General features: G+C 42.1%; 1 protein-coding gene across 1 annotated transcript in view; it reads left to right on the forward strand.

The window, feature by feature from the left end:
- The first annotated feature begins 3,358 nt into the window (after positions 1-3,358).
- Positions 3,359-26,886, forward strand: part of BPHL (biphenyl hydrolase-like (serine hydrolase)) — a 30,154-nt gene continuing 6,626 nt past the window's right edge. Inside the window, exons 1-5 of the mRNA XM_005869629.2 lie at positions 3,359-3,499; positions 5,179-5,345; positions 7,211-7,364; positions 22,554-22,685; positions 25,508-25,631. Of these exons, the coding sequence (XP_005869691.2) occupies positions 3,376-3,499; positions 5,179-5,345; positions 7,211-7,364; positions 22,554-22,685; positions 25,508-25,631 (701 nt within the window). The 5' untranslated portion in view covers positions 3,359-3,375. The remainder of the gene's footprint in view (positions 3,500-5,178; positions 5,346-7,210; positions 7,365-22,553; positions 22,686-25,507; positions 25,632-26,886) is intronic.

Genomic DNA, 26,886 nt, shown 5'->3' on the forward strand with positions numbered 1-26,886 from the left:
AGAGATGTTGATTTAGTGTAGCCTGGGCATCCAGAGATTTAAATTTGCCAGAAAAGAAAAAAAAAACAACTTAAAAATGCAGTTATAATAATTAAAATGTATTAGGCGCTTAAAGTTTTGCCACATGATTCAAATCTAAGTTTGAGCCCCACTGATATAGCGGGAGGCTGGGAACACTCTCAGAAAGGAGCTGAGTGGGCAGCCATGTAGTGAGGGCATGGGGAACTTGATGCCTGCCACCTTCAACCCCAGCGTCTCCTGCATCCCCGCTACTCTTCTGTCATAACACTTGGCGAACTTCATAGTGCCTGCTGGTTGCAGGATTCATTATCTGTCTTCCCTGCCAGCCTCCAAGCCACACGGAGTGCCCAAAGTAGGTGTTCAGGAAATATATGGATGAATGAATGAATAGTATAATAGGGTGTAGGCATTTTACAGAGCACATGCCAGGGTCCTACCCCAGTTACTGACTGGTGGTCTCCCAGGATTGTCCTGGGCAGGTATATTTTCCCTCTTCACAGGAAATTCTAGAGAACACACCTGCTTAAGAACACCTTGGTTAGAGAAGCAATTATTAGGAGGGAGAAAGTAGTGGAAACAACAAATTAACTGCCCGAGGAAAGGGATTTACTTTTGTTCTTTAAATTTTCTGAACTTTTCTATCTTTTTCGTAGCTGAGAGTTGGGAAAGTTGGTACTTTGAATGTAGTTGAAGTAATACGCACATGTCAGGGCCCTTCCAGGCCTGCTCCCTGCAGGTGACTCTTCACCGTGTAACAGTGTTTATCTGAGGCCTGCCTGCCATCTAAGGACCCCTTGATAAGCTGGAGGAAAAAGGCTGTACCCATTTAAATTTTTATGTGAAAATTAATCACTCAATAACTATTATTTTTTAAAATAAAACTTTTTTTCCTATGTTTGAAATTGATTTTCATTTAATTTACTTTTGTTTATAAGCAGTCCTCTGTCCTGTTTCCCGAGACTGGAGATTGGTATATGTTGATGGCAGTGCACTAGGCCATTTCTTTCCCCTGAACTGCAAACCTGTCACTGCTCAGCCTCAAAATATGCTCCCTTTTCCCCCCCACACTCCTGCCAGGCTGACCACTGCCCTGTCCCCACATGTGTCCTTCCTCCTGTGCCTTCTATCACACCATTTCCTCTGTTAGAATCACCCTCCCACTCTATTCTTGGAAGTTCATTTCAAATGCTACTTTCTTCCTCTTTTTCAAATATCTCTGATGAAATCTCTCTGCCTCTTCTTTAAAATATATTTTTTATTTCAGAAAGGAAGGGAGAGAGAGATAGAAACATCAATGATGAAAGAGAATCATTGATTGACTGCCTCCTGCATGTCCCCTACTGGGGATGGAGCCTGCAACCTGGGCATGTGTCCTTGACTGGGAATCAAACCATGACCTCCTGGTTCATAGGTTGATGCTCAACCACTGAGCCACACTGGCCAGGCTGTCTCTCCTTTAAAGCTGCCTCTGCCCTAGTATTCTGACATCAAGTGCCATCATGCCCCATTTTAGACTACCTGATTTTATTTCTGTATTACTAGGCAACCAAAAGAATATGGGATAGGGATAATAATAAAGAAAAGAAATTTGGAATGGGGAATCAAAACATAGAGCAAAGTGCAGAGGGAAAGTAGAGGGTTTTTTAATAACAGAGATGAGCACTGAAGGGAAGGGAAGCCTGTTTGAGACAGTGCCCTAGGGCTGGCTCCTGGGTTCCTGGAGAGAGGCAGACAGCAGCACCCAGTCATGAAAACGCACCGGCTTGGACATTGACAGAGTTGGGTGGGGGAGGGGGGGTCCTCTGATGGTGCATAACATCCTCAGTGTACAAAATTACTTCTACAAGCAAGGAAGGGAGCCCCTTAAAAATCTTGAGGGCACAAGGAGTAAGAAAGGTACACATTATCACTGTCGTGAGCTGTGCAAATGCCAGTCATCTTGTCTGGGGAGCTTCTGCATTCCTGGGTGGTGAACACAGGAAATGCACAAACCTTTGCTCCAACTGTGTACCTCAAGTTCTTCCCTCAGTCATGACCTACCCCTCCCTGAGGGTTTGCTGGTGAATCTCTGTGTCTTCATCTTTTCTCCTAATAGACTGTGAGCAAAGCAAATGTGTCAGTAAACAAACATTTGAAATAAATATTAGTACAACATTATTTGCTTTTATCTTGATCCTAGAGTCATCTTGACAATAACAATAAATTAGAGGAATAGGACATCAATAATAAGTAACTTGGCAATGTTGGTATGATACCGCCACTGCTTAGTGCCTTTATTATTGCTCTCCCATAATATTTCTGTAGATAATGAGCTCATAGTCATGTCAGGCCTTATTACCAATCATATTTTTCCAGAAATTACGTGTTGTTGAAGACTTGATGTACCTGTGTTCAGCACATTTGTTCCAGCATCTGTCCTGACATGCCATAATGTCCCTTCCTCAAGTCACCCAGCCTTGTGGGAAATTGGGGGAGGCTGCTAGAACCTGATGCGGGGGCCTATATCCCGGCGTAGGTGTCCCAGAACTTCTGGACAAACAGCAGAGGAGAGGAATCAGAACAGAACACCGGGTATGGCACGCGCATCATACAGTCAGAGCAGACCCTGGCAGTAGCCCTGGCCCGAGACCCTCTCCGCGCCAAGCATGTGCAGTGAGATGCTGCATCATGGGAGGTCTTGGGCCAAGGAGGGTCAGCGGCAGGGGGAGGGCTCTTGGGATGAGAGCTTATGGACCCAGCTATTTAACTATCAACACAGAAGTATTTCAACATCTTAAAAACTAGTTTGGCCATATCAGTGCAGACAAGCATTCTTAACTAGAACCCTTCTGTAGTTGGCTAAAGAATGTGAGAAGTCGTATGCCTAAGGACAGCCTTGAGATCCAGGCCTTCCCTGTGGGCCCTGGAGATCAGTCTCATCCTTGGGAATGCTGCCAGGGCAGCTGCAGGTCCAGGCTGCTCCTCTGGACCCACTAAGGTTCAGGAGGTGGTCTGTGCTGCGCAGATGCTCATCATGTTCCAGTGTGGAGCTCCCCCATCAGCCTGCACGTTGGCACTACTGGCTCCCAGCTCCCTGGACTTGTGCCCATGGGCCTGTCTGGTCACTGATTTGAGCAAGCCTCTCAGTACTTTTGTAGGGTAAGCCCCAAGCTGGATTTTCAAACATGAAGACCCAGCCCAGATCTGCAGTCTAGTGAGGAAGATACAAACTCATGTCATTTTTCATGTGTGGAAAACAGAAGCACAAATCAGAGAACTCAGAGGCCTGGAAAGGGCACTGGAGCTGACTCGTGTATGAAAGGGCAGTTTTGTCATATTACACTGGCTCTGCCAACTAATACTCTTCCTTTCGGGATGGGGTTTTTCTATTCTAGCACCTCAGTAACCTCCACCAAAGTGGCTGTGAACGGTGTCCACCTGCATTACCAGCGGACCGGAGAGGGCGAGCATGCCGTCCTGCTGCTTCCTGGAATGTTGGGTCTGCAAGGTTTTCATGGACTGCTCTAGCATGCGGTGTGATCCACGAGGCTTTCCCAAGAGTAGTGGCCAAATGCTGATTACTACTTTTAGTGCTTTGCAGAAATGCTTTAAGTAATATTTGCTACAATAAATGTTAGGTGATCTAGAAAGATAACTTTCTGTTATATGTATTTTTTTATTCCTTTATATACCTGTTTTTTCCCATGCAAGTACACTGTGTAGTTGGTTGCCTACACTTTGGGAGGATGGCAGGGTCAAGGAAAGGGATATGGGAAGAAGGGATAGACAAAGAAAGCAGATGAGTGAGTGACCAGCCATCCCAGATTGCCTGGAATTCTGGGATTTCCATTTGGGAGACTTTCCGTGCTGAAAGATGGATTGATGGCCCTTTGTGGTTGACTATGTGTTCAGTGAAAATAAGAGCTAAGAACAAAACAGAGCTTACAGATGTTTTGAAAATCAGAATTAGATCAATATGAATGGACTATTGTAAAGCCAGCTGAATCTCAATCTCATTTTACAGATGAGTGGTTTCAGTGTAGCAAGTTCAGGGGGAGATTTTCTAGTGATCTCAGGACATCTAAAATTTAGTTTTAAGTGTCTTAATATTGGGTTGTTTTGTTTAGTTAAATAATCCCAATTTATGCTTATTTTTTTTATAATTTGCTTCTTTCTCCTAAAGTATTTCAGTTGATGGTTCCACCTGACTGAACTTGAGCTGAATGTGGTACTGTAGCTATGGGGCATCCTTGTCTAGATAGCATTTAGCATATGTTTTTCCTTAAGCTATTGTAATGAAGAAGGACATTTACTCCAATGGCTGATGTCGAGCCAAAGCAATCTGTAAAAGCAATAAATAATTTATCAGCTTAGATTTTCATTATTTCAGTATTGCAATCATTATCCAGTTATAAAAACTTTGTTTATGTAAAACATTAACCTGATTCAAAAATCAGACACATAGTGAGATTATTATCTCCAAATCCCCTGTCCCCAGCACCCAGTTCCCCTCTCCACAGGCAGCCGGGCTGTTTTGTAATTTTTTAATGAAATAAACTAAATTGGTTGTTTCTTCCACACCCCGCCCTCCCCCATCATTTCTGTGTTTAATTTTCTGATTTCTAGTTATAACCCAAAAATATCTACAGAGCTATTCACATTTGCTTAGTAAAACAACATCTGGGATTTTAGAATTCTACTTTAAAATAACTTGGATCAAATCTCATAAATTTGTCTACAGATATTATAATCTCTCTCACTTGTAATAGTCATTTTTAAAAAAAGAAAAGAAAAAATAACCCAGAAGCATATCATATCAGTAAGTCTATTTCTGTGCAGTTTCATGATTTATTTTTTAAAGGAAGATTAAGCTGAAGAGGTATCAAAAGTGCAGGATTTCAATAACACAGGACCAAAGAATCAGGGCCTCTGTCTTTCTCAAAGTAGCCACCAGGGGGAGATAAGAGGCAGCTCTGAGCTCCGTAGGGAAAGGAAGCCAACCTCCCAGTAAATGGATTCTCATTGCAAGTAAGGCTCCTTGGCTGATTATATTCTGATGTCTAACTTTGAGTAGAAATGAGTTACTTTGATTTAAGATTGTAATTATTTATTTTTTTACAATAATGTGTTTGAAACAGTAAAATCATTCATCTGAATTAACCAAGTGGCTATTTTTAGGAAGTGGAGAGACTGATTTTGGACCTCAGATTAAAAACCTAAATAAGAAGCTCTTCACAGTGGTCGCTTGGGATCCTCGAGGATATGGACATTCCAGACCCCCAGATCGAGATTTCCCAGGGGACTTTTTTGAAAGGGATGCAAAAGACGCTGTTGATTTGATGAAGGTGGGTCTCTTAGGGAAGAGCCCAGGGGAGGGAGAATGGCTGGACCTGTCATTTATTTTGTTTTTGTTTTTTATTTCTATAAGGTTAATACTGTGTGGTTCCTATAGAAAAATTTTAAATGTTCAAATAGGTATAAAGAAGAAAGTAGAAATATCCCACAATCCAACTATGTAGAGCTACCGCTACTAAGCCTTTGAGGCTTTGCCTTTTTGGCTAATCTTATCTATATATATAAAAGCCTAAGCGACCGGCTGACCAGCCAGTAGCTATGATGCGCACTGGCCACCAGGAAGCAGATGCTAACACAGGAGTGGAAACCACAGGCATGGAAACATGGAACAGACTGATGAATCTCAGAGGGAAGAGGGGAGGTGGGGGGAGCAGGAAGAGATTAACCAAAGATCTTATATGCATATCCCTCAGCCTGGCCTGCGGGGATTGGGCTGAAACTGGCTCTCAGACATCCCCTGAGGGGTCCCGGATTGCAAGAGGGTGCAGGCCAGGCCAAGGGACCCCACTGGTGCATGAATTCGTGCACCAGGCCTCTAGTTACATATATAAATACACTGTCTTATATTGATGGCATTTTACTGTACCTACTGTTTCTCCAATTTGTCAAGGAGATACTTCCACGTCAATAAATATAAGTTTACATCCACATTTTTCTTCCTGCATTTAAAAAAAATCCTCACCTGAGGACATGCTGGCGGGGAAGGGAGTGAGAGAAAGAAACATCGATGTGAGAGAGAAACATTGACAGGTTGCTTTCTGTATGCTTCCTGACTGGCAATCAAACCCACAACTCAGGTATGTGTCCTGACTAGGAATAGAACCGGCAACCTTTTGGTACTCAGGACCACGCTCAACCAACTGAGCCACTCCAGCTGAGGTACATCAGTATTATAATAGGTGCATAGTGTTTCATTGTATGGGTGTACTATTTCTTATTCACATCTTTTCTAATGGTAGATAAATAACTTCATTTTTAACTTGCCCTTTTCTTTGGTGATTATAAACAGCAGTACAGAGATCATTCTGTTGTCTATTGTCATTTTAGTTCTGGTTTTTTTGTTTTTTTATTTGTTTGTTTTCTATTATAACAATGCTGCTGTGGATATCCTAGACCTATTTCCTGGTACATATGCTTAAGAGTTCCACACCCATTTAGGAGATGGCTGGCTGGGTTACAGAAAATGCATGTGTTCATTTCACAAGGTAGTGCCAAGTTGTTATCCATAGTAGTTATCCCAGTTTATCAGGAACTATCTTGGACTGGTATTTGTTAACTCCTTAACTTAATTTTCCCAATTCAAGTTTTACTTCTAGACAGCATTTCTGTCAGACAGCATCTCTGTTCATTTTTCCTGTGAAACACATTTTCAGAGCCCCATAGGTTCACTCTGGGACTAACATAACCTCCCCATGATACCATACCCCTCCAAACTTCCTCCAGCCACTTCTTCACAATGTTGCAATTAGGGACTTTACCAGATGTAATGACTTCATTTCATCCAATGTCCCTTTCTAATCTGCACAGCTGTTCTCAAAGTCTTTGCTCAAGTGTGCATGTTATTGGTCATGTCCAAGTTCAGCTGATCTCCATTGTTTCCAGTTCCTTGAGATTTTATCCAAACATAAGTTGTTCCTTCAAAATTCAAAACAATATTTATGACAATTATATTTATACCAAACTAACCGAGAGAAAGCATTTATGTTATCAAGTGGTAAACTCAAGAATTTTTTCATCAATTACCAATTGATATTCCAAACCCACAGCTATATTGATTGTTAATTATTGATTATTGGGTTCTTTTGACAGAGAGGAGCAATAATCTGTGCTGTGCTTTTTGTTGTGTTTACTGCAGACGCTGAAGTTTAAGAAGATCTCTTTGCTGGGGTGGAGTGATGGTGGTATAACAGCCCTCATTGCAGCTGCAAAATACCCATCTTACATCCATAAGATAGTGATTTGGGGGGCTAACGCCTATGTGACTGAGGAAGATGAGATGATTTATCAGGGTAGGTTCCATAGACGTCATGATAAGTAGCATCCTCCTCTCCCCTCTCCCCTTCAATTCTTATTTTGATATGTCCTGGCAAGCCATATCTCATCCTCTTCTAGTTCTCATTTCTAAGGTAGGAATAATAATTTCTCAGAAAAGTAATGCAATTTAGCCAGTCTTTGATTTAAACCTTTCTCTTTCCAGAAGTGGCATGTTTATGATTCAGGAAAGGGCAAAACTAGTTTTTACATTTTCTCCTACTTGTAGTGAACTTATTCATAACCTCGTTTAAAATAATGTGAGTGCAAAGGAAATATTGTATTCAAATATGAAACCTGATTTTTGATAAAGAATGCCTGTGCTATTCACATTTTTAATTTTATTTTTTAATATTTTATTAAATGTATTGGGGTGACATTGGTCAACATATAAATTTCAGGTGTGGATTTCTATATTATAAGATCAGTATTTTGCACCATGTACTTACCACCCAAGTCAAATCTTGTCCTGGCATCGTATATTAGGACCCCCTTCTCCCTCATCCCTCTTGCCTCTGGTAACCACCACACTGCTGTTTATTTTCATGAATTTCAGTTTTATATCCCACATATTACTGAAATCATATGGTTCTTAGCTTTTTCTGACTGACTTATTTCACTTAGCATAATATTCTCAAGGTCCATCCATGTTGTTGCAAATGGCGCAATTTCATCTCTTCTTAATGCCAAGTACTATTCCATTGTGTATGTGTACCACATATTCTTTGTCCAGTCCCCTGTTAGAGGGCACTTTGGTTGTTTTCATGGCTTGGCCACCATGAATAATGTGGCAGTGAATATAGGGATGCATATATCTTTGTGAATACACGATTTCAAGGTTTTCGGGGATATACCCAAGAGAGAGATTGTTGGATCATATGGTAGCTCTATTCTCAAATTTTTGAGGAATCGCCCGACTGCTTTCCATAGTGGTTGTACCAGTCTACATTCCCACCAGCAATGGATGAGGGTTCCCTTTTTTCCACAACCTCTCCAACACTTGTTATTGCTTATCTTGTTGATAATGGCCATTCTAACTGGTATAAGGTGGTATCTCATTGTAGTTTTGATTTGCATTTCCCTAATTGCTAGTGAGGTTGAACCTCTTCATATATCTTTTGGCTGCTCATTTGTCTTCTTGGGAGAGGTGTATTGTTAGGTCCTCTTCCCATTTTTTGATTGGGTTGTTTGTTTGGTGTTGAGTTTTATGAGTTCTTTATATATTTTAAAGAAAATTAAACCTTTGTCAGAGCAACTATTTTCAAATATCATCTCCCATCTGGTTGGCTGCCTCTTTGTTTTGTTGTCAGTGTCTTGCTGCTTTTATTTCCCTTGCCTTTAGAGTTAAGTTCTTAAAATGCTCTCTATGACCAAAGTCCATAAGTTTGGTACCTGTATTTTCTTCTATATAACTTATTGTTTTAGATCTTATATTTATGTCTTTGATCCATTTTGAATTAATTTTTGTACATGGGGACAAACTATAATCCAGTTTCATTCTTTTGCCTGTGGTTTTCAGTTTTCCAACCATTTATTAAAGAGATCATCTTTACTGCATTGTGTGTTTCTGGCTCCTTTATCAAAAATTATCTATCCATATACATCTGGTTTTATAGCTGAGCTCTCTATTCTGTTTCATTGATCTGTGTGTCTGTTTCTCTGCCAGTACCATGCTGTTTTGATTATTATAGCTCTGTAGTATAATTTGAAGTCTGGTAGCATGATACCTCAAGCTTCATTCTTTTTTTTTATCAGGATTGCCTTGGCTATTTGGGGTCTTTTGTGTTTCCACACAAGTCTGATGATTTCTTGTTCTATTTCTTTAAAAAATTACATTTAGAGGCAGAATCAATTGCCCTACTTTGTTGGAAGACCTCTTGCCCCACCTGTGGACAATTGCCTGAGGCTACTCGAGACTGAATCCAATTAGTCTGCAGGCAGAGGCAGGTCTCTGGAGGCTTTGAGTCTTTGCCTGATTAATTAGTCAGAAAAAGCATTTGACACTGTCCTGCACTAGATATTGGGAGGCATAGCAGATCTAGTTAATACATCGTCACAAACCCAAATAGGCAGGCAAAATGGGGAGACAAAAAACAACAATCTACAAATCAAAGAACAAGAGAATTTTCCAGAAGAAGAGGTAACTGAAATGGAATAAGAAATTTATCAGACATAGAATTCAGAATAAAGATGGCAAAGATGCTCAACAGCATGAGAAAATATATAGTAACTATGAAGAATGGCATAGCACTAATAAAGAACACAGTGGAAGGAATACATAGCAGATTAGGGGAAGCCGAAGGTCGGATCAGTGAATTCGAAGACAGGGTAGAAAAAAATCACTCAATCAAAGAACCAAAAAGAAAAAAACAATTTAAAAACAGGAGGGCACTTTAAGGGAGCTGTGGGACAACATAAAACGTAACAATACTATCTAATAAAGAGGGAATGTGCAAATTGACCATCACTCCATCACAAAAAATGGCGGCGCCCATAGCCACAAGATGGCAGTGCCCAGTCCCCTCAGCCTTGCTGGAGTCCCCCAATCCTTTCAGCCCCACTGGGGTGGGGAGGGGGGGCAGGCATGTGGTGCAGCCAGACCACCCTCAGGCAGGTCTGGCCACTCCTTGCACCTGCCACCAGAGTCCCACAGCCTTTCAGCCCAGCCGGGGCGGGGAGGGGCGGCAGGCGCATGGTGCGGCTGGACTCACCCTCAGCCCCCCAGCTGCCCAGGGCCAGCCCAAGGCACAGGAAAGCCTTGGATGGTGGATGCCCAGCCACCTAGGGCCAGCCAAGGCTTGTGCTGCTGGCAGTGGCAGCAGCAGAAGTGTGATGGGGGCATCGCCTTCCCCTGATCACTGGGTTGCCTCCCGCCCCTGAGGTCTCCCAGACTGTGAGAGGGGGAAGGCCGGTCTGAGGGACCCCTCCTCCAGTGCATGAATTTTCATGCACTGGGCCTCTAGTATTCACATAATAGGTGTCCCAGGACAAGAAAGTGAGCAAGGAATAGAGAACATGTTTGAATAAATAAAGGCAGAAAACTTCCCTAACCTGATGAAGGAAAAAGTCACACAAGTACAAGAAGCACAAAAAGTCCCAAGCAAGAACCCACACAGGCCCATGCTCAGACACATCATAGTTTAAATGCCAAAAATTAAAGACAAAGAGAGAATCTTAAAGGCAGCAAGAGAAAAGTAATTTGTTACCTACAAAGGAGCTCCAACAAGGCTGTGTGTTAGTACAACAGATACAAACTTGATGACCTCCATGGGGTCCCACTCTAAGCAACCCTCCTGGGGTTCAGTCACAGAGGGAAACAGTGGTTCTACTGCAATAGCTCTTGGTTTACAGATAATATGCTCTTTGACACAATTCCAAGGGCAATGGGAAGTGAGTTTTGGGATTCCAAGCAGCAGCAGGGCTCTATGATTCCATTTCTTTGTCTGAAACACCACTGCCAACAAGACAGTGGAGAGCCACACGGCAGAACCCAATGCTCTGATGTCTGTTCTCTCTCTTGCCTCTCACCCTGCTGGTCTACCCTCCCTCCCCCACAGCTCTCTGTTCCTCCTGGCTGGGTGTGAGCTCCCAGTTGCTGGCTGCGTCTTCGGGTCACCTGCGCTTTCCCTCTTCTTGTCTCCCTGTTTATTCCTGGTTGCTCACCTTTAGATGTTTTAATGCATGGGTCTCTCAGGTATGCATCTGTGTTGAGCAGGGATGTATTTGTTGAATTATAGTTGGTTAACTTGTTGAAATTTCATGGGGAGAGGACAAGGGGTTTTTCACACCGCCATTCCTCTCTATTGACATGTTTTAAGACAGTACAGCTGCGTTGCTTGGAGGTGGGATTGCCCTACAGGCTTATCTTTGATGTCTGTAGAGACATGAGAACATTTCCAGTTCACCATCTGTTTTTGTAAGACTCGGGCACCAATGGGGAGGCTATTGTAGTGAGTCTTAAAGACGAATATGGGGTGTTCCTCTTCATCCCCATTTCCTCCTCCACTTCCAGTATAGCTACCAGGACCTGGATTGGTGGCCATGTACACCTTGGTGACTGTTGTTATAACAAGGCACCCAGTCATGGAATTTTAGTTGGCAATTCAGGAGTTGCTTAGCCAGCAGGCTGCCCAAATTGAGACTGCCCTGAGGAGGAGAGAAGGGCGCATCAGTATCTGGGGGTCCCTGAAGCACAAAGTGAAATTGACCTGGGCTACCCTCCCCCCACCACATGCTGGCCTGGCGCACCAAGACCCTTCTCTTCAGGCCAGGAGCTTTTTGTCCTGAGTGTGTTTCTGTAGGTTCCCAGATGGCCTACCCCAGACAGGGCCAGGAAGATCAGAAGTTTCTCTCTTTTATCTACATATGTTTGGTTTTGCCTCTTGGCCTACAAAGCCTAAAATATTTACTCTCTGGTCCTTTACAGAAATAGCTTGCAGACCCATGTGCTAGAATATTACAAGTCTAGTCTTTTTCAGCTGTTCTGCAATTCACATGACTTAAGTAAGCTCTTTAATGGCAATGTTTTATTATAGAATCTTAGTTCTTTTTTGTTGTTGTTAATCATCACCCAAGGATATTTTTCCATTGATCTTTAGAGAGAGTAGAAGGGAGAGGGAATGAGAGAGAGAGAGAGAGAGAGAGAGAGAGAGAGAGAGAGAGACATCGATTGGTTGCCTCCTGCAGGTGCCCTGACCGGGGCCAGGGATTGAGCCTGCAATCCTTGACCGGAATTGAACCCAGAACCCTTCAGGCCAACACCCTGTCCACTGAGCCAAACTGGCTATGGCTGTAGAACCTTAGCTCTTGGCCGTCTTTCTCTTGGATAAAGAACTATGAAATTCTTAAATGATAAGTCTGATTTTGTTTCCAATCCCAGTCGGAACTCCTGCCTGTCCTTAGTGTATTGCCCCCTGGTTCCAAGGAGAGTGGCTCTTGTGTAAAGCCATTCCACTCTGTTGCTAGTCCTTTCCCTCCTGCTACCTCTAGGACATGGTGCCTTTGGTTCTCCCTCCCTCTCCTGTATTATTGACTTCTCTCCCTGGACCTTTCCTCTCAGCCTATAAAGGTGGGCATGGTTCCTCCTCCAAAAGATTGCCCTTCTTACCTATAGTTACTACCTTACCATTCCTTGTCCTTTCCCACAATCTTATGGAAAAAGTTGTCTGCACTCTGCTTCTACACATTCTCTTTGCATTCCTTCTTCAGTCTCTTCTGGCCCATCTCCCATTCTGGCCCATACTGAAACTGTTCTCACTGAGATAAGTATAATCTCCTTGTTGTCAAAGCCAGTGGATTCTTTTAGCGTTCTTTGTAGTATTCCCTTATTACATTTTAAAAGTTTGTAAGGGCTATAGTGATATCCCCTCTTTATTCCCTGAAACTGGTAATTTGTATCATCTCTCTTTTTATCCTGACCCAGATTAAATTATCAATTTCCTTGTTTTTTCCCAAAGATTTTCTGAACTTAATGTTCAGAAAAAAATACTTTGTATGATTTCAATTCTTTTACATTTGTTTTATGTCCCAGAATATAGTCTATCTGGTAAATATTCTATGTGCATTTGAAAATAATATGTGTTATGCTGCTGTTGGGTGGAGTGTTCTATAAATGTCAATTAGGTGAAGTTGGCTGATAGTGTTGTTCAGCCCTTCTATATCTTTTCTGATTTTTCTCTACTTGTCCTGTCAGTAATGGAGAGATAAATGTTGCAGTCTCCAGATATAATTGTGGATTTGTCTCTTTCTTCTTTTTTCATGTTTTGCTTTGTGTATTTTGGAGCACCAAATTTGGGAAATTTGTAGTCATTATTCTATCTGATATTTTTTCTTTGTCAACATCTTTCTCTTCTTCTGGAACTCTAATGGCACACGTGTTATAATGTCTGCCCAGTTTCTCCTTAACTTGTGTGAAGATGGCTTCCTGCCCACCAGTCCAGAGAAAACAGTGCCTTTGTGCTACCACACCCACAGGACACCTACTGCCCGCAGGTTCCTTGATCATTCTGCAGCATTTGAAAATATACACATTATATCTGTCTTGAAGTTCTTGCCACCGGGTTCTCTCAACATCTCCCTCCTATCTCTGGTTTTCTCTGGCTTTGACACTTGCCCACTCTCCTCTGCTGAGCCTGTAACATTAGGGTCTCCCAGATGCCATCCTGGCACTCCGCTCCTCTTCTCACTCTTACACCTAAGGAGCTTCAGTCAGTCTCTTGGCTTCACTGAACTCCCAAATCCAAGGTAGTCAATTTTTTAGTCAATTTTCATATCTGGTTGTCCCACATGTATCTTATACTATTCAGTATGTCTAAAATTGAACTCAGTCTTTCCTCCACAGACCTGTTCTTCCTGCTAATTTTTTTATCTTGATAAATGATTCCCAATGGAATATTTAGAAATAAGTAGTAATTAAAAATATTTATTGAATGCCTGCTGTGAACTAACATTTTTACCCCATGTACAATGTCCTGTAAATTAGCTATTACTCATCCTCTTTTTTAAATCATCAAAGAAATGAAAAAACCTGCAACAGTGGCACAGCTGGGAGATGGCACTTCATGTCTGACTCTGAGGCGAAGCGTTTACCCTCTGCAACATAGTCATCTAGCCCTCTGCATCTTCCTGCATTCTTCCTTTGCTCTGTCTGCAGTCCATCCTCCCTTCCATCCCTTCTGCCAGGCTCCAGGTCCAGACCCTGAATCAGTCTCCACTTGGATTGATTCAACACCTTTCTAACCAGTCCCCATTTTTACCTCCTTTCAATCTTCTTTCCACACTGCTCTGATAGGAATCTGGTAGGATGTAAATCTCATGATATCTTACTTAAAAATCCTTTAAGGTCTCTCATGGCTTTCTGGATAAGAACGTTCAAATTTCTTAGGTTTGCTCACAGAGTTTGAGTGACCCAGCACCCTCTGTCTTTCTAGGTCCATCTCCCACTATTTTTCTCTTCCCCACCCCACACACCCATCATTTCCTTCAGCACCTGAGAACCCCTGAAGTTCTGGCAGTAGGTGGCATGGTTCTCTGCCTCTGTGCTACTGCACATGCTATGCCTGCGCCCGTATTTGCATGCTGACTTCTGCTCTCACTGAATTGAATATAGCAGTGTAACCTCTAGGCAGCCCCACCCTGCCACTCCCTTCCCACTGCCCATTTGAGCTCAATGACCCTCTTCTGTCCTCCCCCACCCTCTCCCATGACACTTAGGACCCTCTAATCCAGGGGTGGGCAAACTTTTTGACTCCAGGGCCACAATGGGTTCTTAAACTGGACCGGAGGGCCGGAACAAAAGCATGGATGGAGTGTTTGTGTGAATATAAATTCAAAGTAAACATCATTACATAAAAGGGTACGGTCTTTTTTTTTTTTTTCGTTTTATTCATTTTAAACGGGCGGATCCGGCCCGCGGGCCGTAGTTTGCCCAAGGATGCATGGTTGTTCGAAAGTTCCTGACTGAAGAGCAGAGATGCTATCTTGTTCAAGTTTGTATCTGTTGTGACTAACATACAGCAGACTTCCAATAATGTTTACTGGATTAACTCACTAGTTAATGATGAATGAGTGTTTTCTTCATTAAGTATCCAGTGCTTATCACAAATTATATGCTCAGAAAGAAATATATCAGTTTCTTTTTGGATATAAATTAGTTGTTTTGGATCAACAAACAGTTTGATTCAAATGGTTACTTTAGGAACTTAACTATGAAACGTAATTACTACTTATTTTTGGTGGAAATTATACTTTGGTGTAAAACTGGCTTTTAAAAAATTACAGAAGTAAATATATAAATACATGGACTATTTTTGAGTGCTTGTTATAGGCCAAGCATTGTTGTTAGCACATTTCATCTCTAACTTATTTGCTTTTATCCCATAATGTTATTATAATTCTCATTTCTTAGGTAGGGAAACTATATCACAGAGAAGTTAAGGAACTTATTTGCTCAGGGTCGCAGAGCCAGTAAGTGCAAGAGCTGGGGTTCAGAAGTAGGCAGTGTGACTTCTAAGCCTGTGTTCTAACCACAGCACTTGGTGTGAACAACTGGCTTGCCCAGCTTCAGCTGGATTTCCCTGCCCTTGAGATTTAGGTAATATTTCCTGTGGGAGGCCAAGGTCTTATCCCAGATTTCACATTCCCGTAGGTACCTCTTGCTCCAGATGCCTGGCTTTACTAAGTTAATTCATTTGAAGGATCGCCTGCTGTCACAGTGTTTCAGTGACCCCGGGCCTCTGTCTTTCTAGGTTAATCTCCCACTTTTCTCTTCCCTACCCCGAACCCATCCTTTCCTTCAGCACCTCGTTAATCCAGTAAACATTATTGGAGCTACATTGTAGCTCATTAATCCAGTAAACATTATTGGAAGTCTGCCTTGTGTTAGTCACAACAGATACAAACTTGAATGAGATAGCATCTCTGCTCTTAGGTCAGGAACTTGTGAACAACCATGGGATTAGAGGGTCCTAAGTGTCATGGGAGGGATTTACATTTTAGCAAGAAAAATATCTTCATTTTGAACATTAGCCAATTTAGTTCTTAAAAGGTCTTGGCCAGCCCACCATAGGGGACTTACTTTATTTTGTAAAAATGTATATAAATGTATAAAATATATGTTTAAAATATTATATACAATAAAAAAAAAACATATATTTATATTTTATTATATGCTATAATAGTATATGTTTTATTATATATTTTGTTTTTTAACTATACTGAGTGATTTCACACTGTAGCTCGTCTTTTGTGATACTTGAGGGAGCATTATATTTCTAGAATTCATTCATGATGTTGTTGTATCGTATTCCACTGAGCAAGCATGCTGCATTCTACATTCCCTTTCTTTTATCAGTGGACAATTGGTCTGTTTCCAGTGTTGTTACGAACATTCTTGTACTTTCCTGAACATTCTTGTCCTGTGGGGCATGTGAGCCACAGTGTCTCTCTAGGGTGTAGGAAATTGCTGAGTGTTGAGGAATACAAATGTACCCCATTGCCAGTGGCAGATTATTCTGCAACTAAATAAATTTACACTTCCACCAGCAATGCATGAGGTACCTTAACTTAGATCCTCATCAAAGCTTGGAATCATCAGCCCTGGCCAGTTTTGCGCAGTGGATAGAGCGTTGCCCCACAGACTGAAGGGTCCCTGGTTCGATTCCAGTCAAGAGCATGTACCTCAGTTGCAGGCTCGATCCCAGAGGCAACGAATTGATGTATCTCTCTCACATTGATGTTTCTCTTTCTCTGTCTCTCCCTCTCCCTTCCACTTTCTCTAAAAATCAATGGAAAAATATCCTCTAGTGAGAATTAACAAAACAAACAAACAAACGAAAAAACTTGGAATCATCAGACTTCTTAATTCCAGCCAGCCAAATGTGTGTAAAATGGTATCTTATTGGGGGCCCTAAATTTGCAATTTTCTACTACCAATAGGGTTGAGAATATTTTTATGTGTTTATGCACCACTGGGGTTTTTTCTTCTGTACTATACTTATTCATGTCTTTTTTTTTCTTTTTTTTTGAGTGGAAGGGAGGGGGAGAGACAGAGAAACATCGATGTAAGAGAGACGCCTCGATTGGTTGCCTCCCACATAAGCCCCAACCAGGGTCAGGGATCAAGCCTGCAACCCAGGTATGTGCCCTTGACCAGAATTGAACCTGGGACCCTTCAGTCCACAGGCCGACGCTCTAACCACTGAGCGACTGGCTAGGGCCATGCCATTTCTTTTTCTTGATTTTTAAGTTTTTGTCATGTAATAATTACACATATAACACAATATGTTCAACAGGTATACTTTATTAGTTGTAACAACAGACTAGAACACTTCCACTATTATTTCAGTGTTACTGGTTTGCAGCAGGGGTGGGTTTTTTGTTTTTGTTTTTTGATAATCTGATTGCTATCCCCTTGCTGGTTAGTAATTGTGTTAGTAGTTATGTTGTACAACTTGTGGCTTATCTTTTGCTTTCTTTATGGGCAGAATTATTTAATTCAATGTAAGGAAATGTTATAATGTTTTATTTTCTCATTAACTTGGTGAGTTTTGTTTGTTTTTACATTTACCAAACTGTCAGTTTCTTCGCTCACCTGTCCTTCTTTCATCTCAGGCATTCCTTCTAAGATCCTTTCTCTCTTTCCTGGAGTTATTCTTTAGAAGTTCTTTAAGGGCAGGTCTGTTAACAGTACACACAGTTTTTACCTAAGAATGTCTTTTATGTCACCCTCATTCTTTAAAGATTGTTTGGCTAAGAATAGAAATATAAGTGGAAAATTATTTTCTCCAACATTACTGTCTGCTGCTTTCTTTAATTGCTGTTGGGAAGTTTTGTCAGTTTAATTTCCTTGCTGTGGAGTGATGTGTCTGATCTCTACCTGTTTTTCAGATTTTCTCTTTTTCTTTGATATGTTGCTGATTTACTATTCTGTGTCTACGTGTGGCTTCTTTTTATTTCTCTGATTTGGATTACATTTTATTTTTGTCTGTGGACTCTCCTCTTTTATCAGTTCTAAAAAACAGTCTTGCCTGTTTCTTTCAAGTCTTGCATGCCTGCATTCTCCTTCTCTCCTACTTTTCTGGGACTGGTTGGACTTTGTAGACCTTGTCTTTTCATCTTTCCTACCTCTTGTTCATCTTCCTATCTCTGGGTATGGTGTTCTGCATCATTTTTTAAACTTTCTCTTTTAAGTTTATTCTTTAGCTTCGTAAAGATTCTGATTGTTTGGGATCTCGATTAGGAGTGAGTATTTGCTTATTCTTACTCTGGGAACCACAGGAAAGACCAGTGAGCGTCATTGAGAATGCTTCCTCCACAGAGCATGTGCATTCGCTACTCCTGGGAACCACAGGGTCGGACCAGGCGGGCCAGTTTCATTTCAGCCAACCCAGGAGTCTCAGGTTCAGCTCCACCCTCCCAACCCCAGCTAATAGTCACATTTCCCCAAAAGCAGCCCTTTGAGTAGTCTTACCACTCTTTGTTCTATTTTCAGGGTTCACTTTCTCTTACAAATACACATATATACTCATATACATTCATACTCTAGTTCATTAATTACTACAACTCCAACAATGCAGCAAAAACAAACATTTTAAAGATCTAGTTGTTTCACTGTAAGAGGACCTTTCAGAGGGTATGGTCTGCTGTATAGCCCCCCCCCAAAAATCTACAGGGAATATTTTTTAAATTTCTTTTTAAAGCCTTCCCCACCCCCCTTTTCTTCTGGTAATCACCATACTGTTGTATGTGTCTATGAGTTGTTTTGTTTTTTATTACTTAATCCCTTCACCTTTTTCACCCAGCCCCGCAACCCCCCACTCCTCTGACAGCTGACAGTCTGTTCTCTGTATCTATGAGTCTGTTCCTATTTTATTAGTTTATTTTGTTCATTAGATTCCACATATGAGTGAAATCATATGGTACTTGTCTTTCTTGGCTAGCTTATTCCACTTAGCATAATACTTTCCAGGTCCATCCATGCTATTGCAAAGGGTAAGATTTCCTTCTTTTTTATGGCTGAGTAGATCCCATGTACAGGGAATTTTTTTTTCTTTATTGTTCAGATTATTACAGATGTTCCTCTTTTTTCCCCCCTTAGCTCCCCTCCATCCGGTTCCCACCCCACTCCAGGCCTTCTCCCCCACCCCCCCACTGACTTAGGAGTGAGTATTTGCTTATTCTTACTCTGGGAACCACAGGAAAGACCAGTGAGCGTCATTGAGAATGCTTCCTCCACAGAGCATGTGCATTCGCTACTCCTGGGAACCACAGGGTCGGACCAGGCGGGCCAGTTTCATTTCAGCCAACCCAGGAGTCTCAGGTTCAGCTCCACCCTCCCAACCCCAGCTAATAGTCACATTTCCCCAAAAGCAGCCCTTTGAGTAGTCTTACCACTCTTTGTTCTATTTTCAGGGTTCACTTTCTCTTACAAATACACATATATACTCATATACATTCATACTCTAGTTCATTAATTACTACAACTCCAACAATGCAGCAAAAACAAACATTTTAAAGATCTAGTTGTTTCACTGTAAGAGGACCTTTCAGAGGGTATGGTCTGCTGTATAGCCCCCCCCCAAAAATCTACAGGGAATATTTTTTAAATTTCTTTTTAAAGCCTTCCCCACCCCCCTTTTCTTCTGGTAATCACCATACTGTTGTATGTGTCTATGAGTTGTTTTGTTTTTTATTACTTAATCCCTTCACCTTTTTCACCCAGCCCCGCAACCCCCCACTCCTCTGACAGCTGACAGTCTGTTCTCTGTATCTATGAGTCTGTTCCTATTTTATTAGTTTATTTTGTTCATTAGATTCCACATATGAGTGAAATCATATGGTACTTGTCTTTCTTGGCTAGCTTATTCCACTTAGCATAATACTTTCCAGGTCCATCCATGCTATTGCAAAGGGTAAGATTTCCTTCTTTTTTATGGCTGAGTAGATCCCATGTACAGGGAATTTTTTTTTTCTTTATTGTTCAGATTATTACAGATGTTCCTCTTTTTTCCCCCCTTAGCTCCCCTCCATCCGGTTCCCACCCCACTCCAGGCCTTCTCCCCCACCCCCCCACTGACCTCGTCTTCTCATACTGCAGAGGAATCGATGGTAAGACATCCATTGAGGAAACTATTCTGTACTAAAGGAGGTAGTTTCATGAGACAAGTAGCATTCATAAGAAAAGGTACTTGGCTGTTACCGAATATGGCAAAGTATCTTTCTAATTAAGAGCTTCTGCACTCTTCATTTCTCTTCTTGACATGTCCTGTCCCCCAAAGTGCCTGGTTAAATACTTTATTTAATTTGGATCTCTGTTCAAATTCACCTTCTCAAAGAAAACTTTTTTATGATTAAAATATATCATTTCATTCAATAACCCCATCTTGCCTGTTTTCCCTCATAGCTCTCCTACCATCACCTAGATATTCACACACTTTCTGAATCACACTCACATTTAAACATATGCCTGCTGTTCTGTCTCCCCACCTGGGAATGAAAGCTGGATGAGCTCAACAGCGCTCTCTGCTTCACTCTCCCTAATGCCTAGCACAGTGGTTGGCAAACTCATTAGTCAACAGAGCCAAATATCAACAGTACAACGATTGAAATTTCTTTTGAGAGCCAAATTTTTTAAACTTAAACTATATAGGTAGGTGCATTGTTATTAACTTAATTAGGTTACTCTTAAAGCTTAGGAAGAGCCAGACTCAAGGGGCCAAAAAGCCGCATGTGGCTCAAGAGCCGCAGTTTGCCGACCATAGGCCTAGCAGGAGCTACAGAGACATCTGCAGATTCCTCCTCTTTGTATGGGGTTTGGAAATGCCCAGACAAGGTCCAGCTGTGAAGCAAGGCAGGCTGCTGCTGTCAGCCTTGGGTCTTCTTTTGGAAGCTCTGGGGCTCTCTGACCCAGCTGCAGTTTAACAGGTTTTAGGTGGAGGGAGCACGGGCCATTCATATGCAAAAGCCAATGCACAGCTTGGGTGGGGTTGTAAACTGGGTGGGGCGGGGTCTCTGGGAATCACCAGGGCGGAGCAAACAGCAATGGCTGCTAGTCAGCCCTGGGCCTGAGAGGTCCCTGGGTCTCAGCGGCCCACACCCCCATGCAGGAACAATGATCGCTGTGAGCACCTCTGAGAGAAAGCTGTCCTCGCATTCCTGTCCCAATGCCAGACAGTCCAGTTTCTCCTCGTATGTGTCTGGGTCCCCCCGAGTCTCGCCTGTAACTGGAGTTCAGAGCAAGCGGAAGCTTGTATCTCCCTCCCGGTTAAAAGAGCAGCACATGCAGGTGCCAGCACTTTCCACACTCTGCACCTCTTACCAGTCTCAATGCGCTTTCTTCACCTCTCTAGTTGTGGAACTTCCACTCAGCTAGCTTTCCCACAGTTCTGGGTGGTAGTTGTTCTGCCTTTTAGTTGTTATTTTGATGTGGTTGTGAGAGGCAGCAAGTATAGGTGTTCACCTGTGCCGCCATCGTGGTTCTCTCTGTACAGGGAATTTTTAACTGGCCATCTTCACATGATCTTGCTAGTACCTCTCTCCATCCACTTCCCCCCCTCCTCCCCCCTTTCAACTTTCCTTTTTCTTCTTCCCAAATCTCCTCCCACCTCTTAGTTTTTAGGTTCCTCTCTACAGCCGTCTCTGGAGTCTTTTCACTTTTGCACAGAGAATTTCTACCTCCAGATTTAAACCAATCAGCAGAACAAAGGCAGGCTCTAGAACAGGACCTTCCCTCCTTAGAAGGCAGTTATAGCTGTAAGTAGCAGTTTCCCCCATTTCATTACTTCCATTCACTGAGTATATATTGGGCGTCTGCCAGGTCTGAGTGCTAAGATCTTGTTCAATGTGAATTCTCATTATTAGCGTTGGCTTGTCTTCAAGGTGCATCTTGTAGCAGGAGTGCTGTATTAAAAGCTCTAGGTGAGCAATATTTGATATGCTCAGGAGGATTAGAATCTGTATCTCAGTGTATTTAAAGAATTATGGAAAAGATTAGGCTACGTAATTAAATGTGTTTATTTATTTTAAAGGTGGTTTTTAACTATTATTTCCTTTTGTAATAGTGAATCATCTGCAGTATAGTTTGAAGTTAGTATTCAGCCTTTTACACCCATATTTCTTCAGTAGCAGGAATTAGAATAAAAAATGTGTGTGCATTTCTCAATGTACATAAACACAATTCAGAAAAACACCCTCTTTTGTAAATAACATCACCCTTACTCAGATGACCCTAATTAGAGGAATATCTTTCAATTGTATACCTTTAACAGAAAGCATTAACTGCAGATCTGATTTCACTCACTTGGTAAGAATTTATTGTTGCTTATTTTGACCAAGCACTGGTCCAGGCCCTGGGGGTACAGTGGGGGACAAAACAAAGCAGAGTGCCTTAAACTGGGGCTTACATCCTAGTTGGGAGACAGACACTCAGCCATGGACACAGAAAAACTGCAAAGAAGTGGTAAGTGCGGAGTAGGTGGAGGGAGGCTGGTCGGAAGGGAAGGCCTCGCTGACCCAGATGGAGTGAGGAGTGAGCCATTCAGGAACCTGGGGAAGCGTTCTTGGCAACAGAGAGCAGACAGTGGCTCTGAGCTGGACTGTGCTTGGAATATTTACAGATAAACTTTATGACACTAAACCTATCCTTCCTTGTTCACATTACTATTTTTCAGGTATCCGAGATGTTTCTAAGTGGAGTGAGAAAGCAAAAAAGCCTCTAGAAACCCTATATGGGTATGACTACTTTGCAAAAACCTGTGAAAAGTGGGTGGATGGCATAAAACAGTTTAAACATCTTCCGGATGGTAGGTTACATGAGCTATTTAATGGTTCCTTTGCTGATTATAGAGGTGGCCTGAGTTCCTCCCTGATGTTCCAGAATCCCTCAGGGATGAATGCATTCGCCCACGATCCTTACACACTGACGTAGGAACAGAGGGTACTAGTGACTGTGTACATGCAAGTTCTTAGGTATTAAATGCACTTCAGCTAGACAGAGTGTCTATAGTATAAAGGTCTTTAATAGCAGACTGTTCTTTCTTCCTCAAAATAATTATCCAGAAGCCTCCAAGAATCTTTATTTCTAACTTCAGAATGAGGAATTGGAAAACAAACAAGCTGCAGCACATACCACATTTTTTTCTCTTTGCCCATTTAGATGAGTTACCCCAGGACAAGGAAGGAGGGACTTTCAGTCGTGACCGGCAGCCTCTGCAGAATTAGCATGAGGAAGAGTGTTCAGTTCTTCTCCCATCTTCAGAACTAAGTTATATGACTTTAGCCCTAATCGATGTCTTCCTGTCTTTATCTGAAAAATTAATGATTTCCAATTACAGTAAGAATTGACATCTTTAAGTGAAATTCTGAGTTAAAGTGTTTTGTATAGATATTTACATTTGTAATTTCTCGTTTTTCTTTTTTTTAATTGCTGAAAGAATAGAGAATAGCTAAGATCTAATCTTAGGGCACATTCAGTTATAAAATCATTGTTATTGAAGGGCCAATTTGATCTCTTAAGTAATAATTTCCAGAATGAGTCATCTGTCAAAACTTTCACAATGAAAAGGACATTTGGAAATGTTACTTTCTTGGCTTAAGTTCAAAACAGCCAGTATCTCCTGTTCGAAAGCAATATCCACTCATAGAAGCAGGTCCTTGAAATCTATTTCCCCTAGCTCTGATAGCAAACAAAAAAACGCTGTACAACAATGTCTGAGACAGTTCTCCACTAAAGAAGGCGACTGTGACATGCAGACTTCTATGCTTTCTTGAAGAGAGTAGTGAAAAGGTAGAATTTCTCAAAGGTAGAAGCAGAATTAAATGAGCAGTTCAAAAATATGTCCTGTACATATTAAAATTAAAAACTGCTGCTCTGCAAAAGGTACTGTCAGAAAAATGGAAGGACAAGCCACAGACTGGGAGGAAATATGTGCAAAAGACCCATGTGCAAAAGAACTTTACCCAAAATATACAAAGAACAAAAGTGAACAATAAGAAAACAATCCAATTAAAAGCTGGGCCAAACAACAATGTGATCCCCTCTTCACCTATTGAACAGCCACCAGAGGGATGCTGGGACCGTGCAAATGCTCTGTGTGCTACCATACTGGACATGTCATTGTGCATTTGTCCACACCCATCATTTGATCAACACCACGCATGAGCCCTAAGGAAAACTGTGGACTTTGGGCGAAAATGATATGTCAGTGGAGGCTCATTCACTGTAAAAATGTACCACTCAGGGATGTTGATATGGGGGAGGCCATGTGTGAAGGCAGGGGAGTTGTGGGGAATCTCTGTCCCTTTCCCTCAGTTTTGCTGTAAACCTAAAACTCGAAACAGTAAAATCTATCTTTAAAAAAGAAAAAGGGAGTGAAAAAAATGTCATAAGATGGAGCATCTAGCAGTGTATATCAACTATGTTATGGCAAGATTGTTAATAAACTACTCATCCCCTTTCTGTACTAATTTGACAAGAGCCCTTTTTCATGGTTGTACAATCAAGTTTATGGACGCTCAGTCTAGCATAGGGATTAATTGCACAGATGTGGAGTTAGGCAGGCCTGAGTGTGAATTCTGGTTTTGCCGCTTGGCTTGCTGTTAGAATGGATGCCGGCACATCATTTTGCTTCTCTAAGCTGCAGCTTCCTGTCTGAGAACTGGAGATACTAATAACTACCTCATACAGTTGTTTTGAGGATTGAATGAGTTATATATGTTCAGCTTTGGTCCGCTCCCAAGTACAGAGGAAGTGCTTAATAAAAGTACTTGATTTACATACTAAATGAGTTAAGACGTAACTACCATGTGTTTTGTGGGTATTAAATAATTTGAACAGTTCCTAACAGACAATGAGCACTCAGTAATAGCACTTTAATTATCTGAGTATACAGTTGGCAGGTGCGTGTCATCCCAGGGGCAGGTGAGGGAAGCGTCGGTGACCTAGAGAAGTATTTCCCTGGTCCACCCTGACTGAGAGGAGGGGAGAGGCAGGTGCCCAGACAGCACCCCGGGCTGCCCCCCAGCTTCTTGGAGCCGCAGAGCTTTCTGCTTGGCACAGGCTGAGGAAGGGAAGAGGGAGGTGCTGGCTTTGTGGAGCCACTGCTGGTGCCAGAAACCTGAGCTCTGGCTTCTCTTCCTGGCCTCTTGGCCACCCAGGGAACTGGGGTTAATCCTGTTTGACCAGAGGAGAAGGCTGAAGCTCAAAGTGGCTGAGGAGCCACTGAGACTGCAGGGGGGAGGGGAGGGGGGGAGGCAGGGGCTGGAGCCCAGGCTGTGCCATTTTTGCCTCAGAAATGTTGTTAAAAGTGGGAGTGAGGAGCTTTTTTGTTTGTTTGTTTTTCTTACTGTTTTACATGGATGATGCATTTAAATCAGGCAAAACTGTTTGCTACTAGAGCTTTAAAAGAAAAGAAGAGAAAAAACAAAAACACCCAGCAGAGAAACAGAAAAGGAAACCCAAAGAATGTCAGAGCTGGAAGGCACCTCAGACCGCATCTAATTTAAACCACTGATTTTACAGACGGGACCCTGGGTCCTAAGACGGGCCTGACTTGCCCAGCTCTCGCTTCGCTTACGCTTGTGGAGTGGTCGCATTAAAGCCCACTCTCATGCGTTTGTGTTTCAGGTAATATCTGTCGGCACTTGCTGCCCCTGGTTCAGTGCCCCACCTTAATCGTGCATGGTGAGAAGGACCCCCTAGTCCCGCGTTTTCATGCTGACTTCATCCACCAGCACGTGAGAGGGTCACGGTAAGTCCAGTCTCCGCGTCAGCATCCGGTGCCTCAGGGCTGCGGAGGAACCGGCAGAGCTGCAGTAAGGAGAGACAGGAAGGCTCCCCACCCCCACGTTACCAGTGTCCATAAACAGTACCAATGTCTACGGGGCGCCCGGGAAACAGGGGCAGCAGGAGCCCTGGTGTGGGCAACCAGTAATCGCCAGGAAGGGAATCTCAGGTACAAGTCTTATTGCTATGAAGGCAACTGTGCTGAAGCATACCAAGTTCTGTACCACAGGTGATAGGTTAGGTTTAGAGCAATCATTGTGAACTAAAGCAATTTTATACAATTTGGGAATTTTCAGGCTAGTGTATCATTATCATTACCCAATAGAGAAAATCAGTAAAATCAGAAGGAAACAAATTGCCTTTTGCTTGCCACCCAATTCTTTCACATTAGCATTTTTGTGTTTCTCCTTCTCCCCCCCGCCCCCCGCATCGAAATAATCACATTCTATATTCAACTCTGATGCTGCTTTTTTTCCACTTAAAATTATGTTGTAAATTGTTCATGTTATTTCAGCCTTAAATATGTACATACCAGACATAAACCTGTTATTCAGCATTCTAAATACCAACATATGCCCAACCATGCTGGTGGTGTACTGGGTTAGACAGCAGATAGGTGTTGCTTGTCCTTTGCATTCTGGTTTCTGCCAACCGGCTTTGGGATTCAGGAGCGTTGTAAGCTATGTCAGCAAAAATTATGTTCTTCAGTTCCCTACATTTTTGTATGGAGTGAATAGAAATTTATCTTTTATTTATTTATTTATTTTTACCTGGCGACCGTTATGCTAACTGAAATAAGCCAGTCAGAGAAAGACAAGTATCATATGTGAAATTTCACTTATATATGGAATGAACAAACTGAACTACCAAGCAAAATAGAGACAGACTCATGGATAGAGAGTAGGCAGACAGCTCTGATAGAGGGTAGGAGATGAGGGGGGAGGATTGAGCAAAAAAAAAAAAAAAGAGAGAGAGAGAACTCATGGACACGGACAACAGTGTGGTGATTGTGGAAGGCAGTGGGTTGAGGAGAATAGGGTGGGTGAGGGCATAGAGGGGATAAATGGTGATGGGAAAATTAAATTTAAAAAATGTATTTGATTTGAAAAAAGGATAAATTTATATTTTAAATATTTTGGCTGGCACAGGAGCCAGCTTTTGCCAGCCAAAATCTACAGCCCACTCTGTCAAGATGAAAGTTCAAAGTGGAATAAACTCAG

The sequence above is a fragment of the Myotis brandtii genome, unplaced genomic scaffold, assembly GCF_000412655.1.
Source record: "Myotis brandtii unplaced genomic scaffold, ASM41265v1 scaffold300, whole genome shotgun sequence".
NCBI lineage: Eukaryota > Metazoa > Chordata > Mammalia > Chiroptera > Vespertilionidae > Myotis > Myotis brandtii.